This window comes from Colobus angolensis, unplaced genomic scaffold (genome assembly GCF_000951035.1).
Source record: "Colobus angolensis palliatus isolate OR3802 unplaced genomic scaffold, Cang.pa_1.0 Scaffold66, whole genome shotgun sequence".
Lineage (NCBI taxonomy): Eukaryota > Metazoa > Chordata > Mammalia > Primates > Cercopithecidae > Colobus > Colobus angolensis.
In genome coordinates this window covers 680,590-687,936 of record NW_012120265.1, presented here as the reverse complement: position 1 = coordinate 687,936, position 7,347 = coordinate 680,590, and the positions used below count along the sequence as shown (strand labels likewise).

General features: G+C 49.6%; 1 protein-coding gene across 1 annotated transcript in view; it reads right to left on the bottom strand.

Annotated features, from left to right (window-relative positions):
* Window positions 1-7,347, bottom strand: part of LOC105500392 (paired amphipathic helix protein Sin3b-like) — a 43,905-nt gene that overhangs the window by 15,782 nt on the left and 20,776 nt on the right. Inside the window, exons 6-8 of the mRNA XM_011925895.1 lie at window positions 3,825-3,947; window positions 2,354-2,443; window positions 1,302-1,420 (exon numbers count right to left, since the gene is read on the bottom strand). Of these exons, the coding sequence (XP_011781285.1) occupies window positions 1,302-1,420; window positions 2,354-2,443; window positions 3,825-3,947 (332 nt within the window). The remainder of the gene's footprint in view (window positions 1-1,301; window positions 1,421-2,353; window positions 2,444-3,824; window positions 3,948-7,347) is intronic.

Sequence of the window (7,347 nt, the reverse complement as noted above, 5' to 3'; positions counted from 1 at the left end):
GGCTAATTTTTGTATTTTTAGTAGAGATGGAGTTTCACCATGTTGGCCAGGCTTGTCTTGAACTCCTGACCTCAGGCGATCCGCCCACCTCAGCCTCCCAAAGTGCTGGGATTACAAGCATGAGCCGCTGGGCCTGGCCCAAGTGTTAGAATTTTTAAAAGTATTTAACAGGTGAATCTCCAGGGAATTATGCTGGGGGGAAAAAAAAAGTTTCTCCCAGAGGGTTCCTCCTGTACAGTTCCGTTACAGTAACATTAGTGTCTAGAGAACAGGTAAGTGGCTGCCAGGGGTTTGAACAGACTCCAGCTGAGGCAGGGTTTTGGGATGGAGATGAAAGGTCAAGGCCAGAAGAACCCTGACAGTCCTGGAGCTATTCAGGATCCTCACTGCAGTGGATACACGACCCTTCACAGTGAGAAAGTTGTATAAAAACACACACACCAGACGTGTACGAGTAACATGGAGAGTCTGGAAAGATTGGGGGGTTGTGTGAGAGTCAATACAGGAAGTCCTCACTCAACATCATCAATAGGTTTTAGGAAGCTGTGACTTTAAGTGAAAAGATGTGTAACAAAACCAATTTTGCCACAAGCTAATTGACACATAAACAAGAATGAAGTTCCTACAGCATATTTCTGGTCACAAAACCATCATCGAATTTCTAAAGAGAGATCGATAAACACCTCTAAAATTAAACACTGAAATGAATGCAAGCCACAGGTACACATAAAAAAGGTGAGTAAAAACAAGTAAAATAATGATTTACCCAATTATCCCAATTCAGGGTCTTGGGTGGCCAGACCCCATCCCAGCAGCTCAGAGCACCAGGAGGACACCCACCCTGGACAGGATGCCAGCTCACTGCAGGGCGCTCACCCCGCCACACTCACTCAGGCTGGGGCCATGGAGACTCACCGCTTCACCTACACTTAACCTAACATGCACATCTTTGGGATGCGGGAGAAAATCCACACAGACATGGGGAGAACGTGCAAACTCCACTCAGACCAGAAATGAATGTTTTTTTCTCATTGGTGTTACAACAGTGTTAAATGAAACGGCATTACTCGAGGACCCTGTATTGTGGTGAGGATACTGACTACAGATGTTACTGTTAGGAACATCTGGAGGATACCCAGGTGGTGTATCGCTCCTTACAAATGCATGGGAATTGATAATTATCTCAATCACGTCAATTAATAAACAGGACTTTAGTAAAGCACAAAGTAACTAAAAACCAAGTAGATGGAGTTGACAGGAACAGAACCCCCATGGGGAGCCCCGGGAAGTCAGCTGCTCACCCCAGAAATGGGCTGACGAGCTGCAGGAGCTCGGAGCCAGACACCAGCTCCTGGTTGAAGAGCGCGATGCAGCGGAGGAAGTTTTCGTACACCTCCTGGCTCTTCAGCACCCGGCGGACCTGTGGAGAGAGCAGTCAGGGACCACTGTGAACCCCTGCTCCTCAGCCTCTGGGCCTGGCTCACTTGGAAGTCACCCACATGGGTGTGTGATATGGGAACCAGCTGTGTCTGTAAGTAAATGAGATCTGTGCTGCAATTCACACAGCCCATGCACACAATCCATGCACCAATTCACGGCCTGTGCACACGATCTGTGCAGCAATTCACATCCCATGCGTGTAATCTGTGTAGCAATTCACACAGCATGGGCACAAGATCCATGCTGCAATTCACAGCCCATACACTCCATCTCTGCAGCAATTCATACAGTTTGGGTACACGATCTGCACAGGAATTCACACAGTCTGTGCACATAATCTGTGTAGCAATTCACAGTTTGTGCGCATGATCTGTGCAATTCACACAGACCGTGCATGCGATCCGTGCAATTCACACAGCCTGTGCACGCAATCATGCAGCAATTCACACAGTCCACACACGTGATCCATGCAATTCACAGTTTGTGCACGCAATCCTTGCAGCAATTCACACAGTCTGTGCACACGATCTGTGCAGCAACTCAGCTCATGTACACAGCCACCTTGTTTGCTCTGCCCAGACCCTGGGCGGGAACCCCACAATCATCCATGATATACAAAAAAGCTACACAGCTGCAGAGTGGCAGACGTGTATGTCTTCATACTCTGCTTGGACTCTCAGTACCCACTGTGGAGTCCCGCCCACACCACATGCCTGGGCTTCAAGGTGGCCCACACTCCCTTCTGCAGTGAAAGCTGGGGGCCAGCCCCATCCTCCTGGTCCCGCCTGTTCCACCCTCAGAGCGCACCCACCTTACCTGCCCCCCTCCCCCAGTCCTGGGGCAGGCCCAGGGAGCATCAGTCCACCCAGCTGGACATAGCATCCCTGAGATGGAAGCCAGGGCCCACCCTCACCTTGTCAAAGAAAGAAAATTCCTGCAGAGTCCCGTACTTCCCCACCGCAGCGATGGACAGGTCTTTGGTACCACGAAGTTTCATTTTTTTCTGTGGGGAGAAATTCCATGCAGTTAACTCTGCCTCCCACCGGTGGCCTCTATCCATCGCTGTCACAGAGTCACAAGAAGGATAAGAACGTGCTTTCCTTTGGGAACTGCCACGAGGTGCTCAGTGAGGGATAGGCAGGAGCCTTCCAGTTACCCAGGATCCCTGAGATGACACCTCTGGAGCTACCTGCCCCTACCAAATCTGGGATCTCCATCTCAGAGGGTAGGGCTTTGGGTAACAGGCAAGACTGCCACAGCACCCAAACGGCAAGGGAGATGTGCCCCTGGCTACGACAACCTCAGAATCCTCTCCCTGTTTTGTCCTGAGGGCCAAGACAGCAACAAGAAGCGGACAGGAAGAGGGTTGCACTGGGAAGACCCCAGAGAAGCCAAGTGTTGAGTCTCTGCAGGCTTTTGTCTCTAAGTTGGACTTGGACCTGAACTTGGACACACAATCATGGCAAGAAGGACAACACTGTCCATCCAGAACTATCTCCAAAGTGCCTGAAGAATGGGGATGAGCTGGGTGCAGGGGCTCACGCCTGTAATCCCAATACTTTGGGAGGCTGAGGTGGGAGGGCTGTTTGAGCCCAAGAGTTCGAGACCAGCCTGGCCAACATGGTGAAACCTCATCTCTACAAAAAGGTGTGCTGGTGCACACCTGTGGTCCCAGCTACTTGGAAGGCTGAGGTGAGAGGACAGCTACAGCCCAGAGGTCAAGGCTGACTGTGCCACTGCACTCCAGCCTGGGCGGCGGAGTGAAAGCCCATTCCCCCACCAAAGAAAGAACGATGAGGACATGCCAAAAGGACACAGGAGCCAAAGAGGCCTACCAGCCAAATGTGGAACAGTATGGACATCATCACTGGAACGGATTATAACCCAGAGTCCATACCTAATATACATAACTAAATAAATGGGAGAACGAGGAAGTTCCCACCAATAGTAGAAAGCCAAGTAGTAACCGCACAAGGAATAATGGAATCGGAAAACCAACACTGCAGGTGAAGGGCGTGACAGGATCTCTGCCCTCAGCTCTGCAGTGACCAACCTGAACAAATGTACATGGTGGCCTTGCCTGTGAGAGAGTCCCGAGGGTGAAAAGGAGACTGAGTGGTACACCGTGTTTCTTGGGACCTAGGGCGGGGGTAACATTCCTTCCTCCTCTTCTTCACAATAATCTCATGGGACAGGGAGAACGAATGAACAGCCACCTTAGAGGAGAGCCAACTTCCAAAGGTCCCACCGCTGGTGAATCTCACACAGCCCCAGGTCCAGCCCCAAACCCCTGCTGGGGCCTCTGTTCCCTGGCCACATGCTGGGAAGGCCCGATTTGCTGGGGCCCCTGCATGCGAGCACGGCTGCGCGTGGCTGACAGGTACCTTGGCGGGTGCAGACACGGGGCGGAGGAGCGAGGGCCGGGAGCGCTTCCTGCTGTGCTCTGGGGTCTTGTCGTGCTCGTTCTTCTGCACACTGTGCATCTCGCATGGCCCGTTTCCTGTAAACTGAGGACACACGTGGGAGGTGGTCAGCACCAGAGACATGGCTGGGCCCATGCACCAGAGCATGCAGAACTGTTTCCAGCTCAGCCCACAGCCCGGTGGGCACTGGTGGCCACAGGCGCCAGGCCAGATGCTCCGTCAGTGCGTGAGGTGACTCCAACAAGACGCTCACATTCCAAGGTAACCAAATCATCACAGACTAACACTGCCAGGCTGGGAGAAGGTTCCCGTGAGGCCTTTATGGGTGAGGGAGGGAGAGGGGCTAGGGGTTTCAGGAGGGAGACACCTGAGTTGGGTCTTCCCATGCGGGGGCTCATGTGGCGAGCCACTGGTGGGGCACCTCGCCGCGTGCATGCCAGTGCCACAGAAACACAAGGTGCAGTGGACAGAGAAACAGGCAGCAAGGGAAGTGGCTGATTTTCGCCAGGGCACTGGTGGGGGCCTTGGGGCCAGGTTTTGAAGTCTTTTCTATGAATGAGAAAGCGTTTCTGGGGGATGATGCCGTCACTTGCTGGGAGCGGAGTGGGGCTCGTGACTGGTTTGGGGCCTGCCTCCCAGGCTCTACACCAGCCATTGGCTAACAGGTAAGGATGCTTGTCCCGAGCAGGGTGCCTACAGGGTGCCAATGACATTACAAAGAACTGTTTCGCAACAGTCTATTATGAACATACTGGAAGGCTGGACGGGCAAGGGACGATGGACAGACCGCAGCTTTTCTGCAGGATGTGGGCAGGGCTGGAGAGGCCCTACAAGGTCCTGTGCTACTGCGGTCACCTCCATCGTACTCCCCCTTCCCCTGCCACCACAGGACCTGCACAAAAAGACACCTCCAAAGACCTAAAGTGTGGGTGAGGTGGACAAGTCATGGTGCATCTGAACAAATCAGCCAGCAGCGATCAGACACCATGAGCTGGGCTGCTGTAAGAGACAGGCATACCTGAAATAAAACAAACAACAACAACAAAAAAAAAAAAAAATAAGGAAAAAACCCAAAAAGCCAAGGGGCAGAACAAACAGGATGTCGTGTATTACTTTGTAAAAAGTATTTGTTACACATGCAGAGGAAATTTCTGGAAAGATATAAGACACTTAGAAGTGCTAACCTGTGAACAGAACTGAGTCAAGGGAGAGGAAGTTTGCATTAAAAATTTGATACTCCTGCTAATACTTATTTTTTCATTAGTGTATACTGTTTTTACAATAATAATAAAGACATTATTTAGCTACAATACTACTACTACTAATAGAGACTTACTATTTAGCCACAGCCAAGACTCAGAAGAATTAAACTTATTTGGGGGGAATAATTACCCAAAACTCAAGGTTATTTCGAGAGCTGTAAGTGAAGACATTGGCATCTACACAACAATTCTCCACTGGTACATCCCTTTTTTTTTTTTTGAGACGGAGTCTCACTCTGTCACCCAGGCTAGAGTGCAGTGGTGCGATCTCAGCTCACTGCAACCTCTGTCTCCTGGGTTCAAGTAACTTTCTTTTTTTTGATACAGGGTCTCACTCTGTCACCCAGGCTAGAGTACAGTGGCGTGATCACAGCTCACTGCAGCCTTGAACCTATTTTCCATTAGTTCCAGCCTGGGCAACAGAGCAAACTGTCTCAAAACAAACAAACGAATGTATACACACACACACATATATTTTTTAAGTTAACGCAAAAGGGCTCACACAGCACCTGTCCCCAAGGTCGATTTAACTTTTTCCCATTTAGAAAAAAAAAAAAAAAAAAAGTCCAACTTACTGCCAGCGCTCATTTAATTTTACATAAATACACTCTTTGAAGCTGAAGCAAATCTGATTTTCAATGTGAAAGTAAAATATAAAAACTGTTCTTGGAGTTATTTCTAAACAGAACATCAGAATCATCTGAATCACCAGAATCATCTATTTTGGAACAGTCAGATTCATCAAATGAATCTTTGGCAAACAACTGTTTGAGAACAATGTTAACATCAAACGTAGGAATGCTATATTTTCCAAGATTTGACATTTTCAGTGATCAAGAATTACTATATTTTGTAACTGGAAATATCACTACTAAAAGCAGAATGCTACACATCAAATGCTATCTTTTATTTCCAAAGTTGATATGACAGCAATGCAAAAATAGTAATAAAAATGAGATGCTTCATGGCCAAGTTATCTCGGGGTAAATGCTGCAGCCGCAAGTGCCGTCAACCACTATCCTTGGGGTAAATGGGAAAAGGGTTAAGGAAGGACTGAATGGGCTGATCACATAACATGTGCACCCACCATGTGCAAGAACCATTGAAAAAAAGAATCATGGCCAGGCACGGTGGCTCACGCCCATAATCTTAGCACTTTGGGAGACCGAGGCAGGCAGACCGCTTGTGGTCAGGAATTCGACACCAGCCTGGCCAACATGGCAAAACCCCACCTCTACTAAACACACAAAAATTAGCCAGGTATGGTGGGGTGGTGCACATCTGTAATCCCAGCTACTCGGGAGGATGAGGCAGGAGAATCGCTTGAACCCGGGAGGTGGAGGTTGCAGTGAGCCAAGATCGTGCCACTGCACTCCAGCCTAGGCAACAGAGCAAGACTCTGTCTTGAAAAAAAAAAAAACTTCACGTGTTATTTTTCTTGATGCTCTTCCTTTCTTTAGGTCGATCCAAGTTTGTGACTTACATCATTTCCCTCTGCTGAAAAAAATCTCTTTTCCTTTTATTGGTGAGATTCTATTGTATTTGAAGGGCCCTGCAGGTAGTACCCACCTGCAGCTCTCGAGAACTCCATATAGATCAGTACATTCACTATCCCCATTTTACAGCAAAGAAACAGAGGCTCAGACTGCCTAAGTGACGCACCCCAGTCACAGGGCTGATGTGCAGGAAGCAACACTGGCCCCAGCTGGCTCCCAGGTCTCACACAGTGCTCACAAGCCCGCCTACCCCTACTGTGCACGCTCCTGTGAGCCCAAGAGCAGACACAAGTGTACATAGTTGCTCCCAGGCCCCTCCACCCAGTCCCAGTCCCCTCCCTGAGGCTGACCTGGCCACCAGGGGTTAGAAGCTGCCCTTAGACCTGACCCACTAATGAGGCTTCCCTTTGTGCAACAGAGGTGTAATTTTTTTTTTTTTGGATACAGGGTCTCACTCTGTCACCCAGGCTAGAGTACAGTGCCGTGATGACAGCTCACTGCAGCCTTGACCTCCCAGGTTGAAGCTATCCTTCCAGCTGAGCCTCCCAAGTAGCTGGGCCAAGAGGCGTGTGCCACCACCCCTGACTAATTTTTATATTTTTTAGCAGACAGGGTTTAGCCATGTTGCCCAGACTGGTCTCTAATTCCTGACATCAAGTGATCCACCCACCTTGGCCTCCCAAAATGTTGGGATTACAGGTGTGAGCCACCGTACCCAATCCGAGC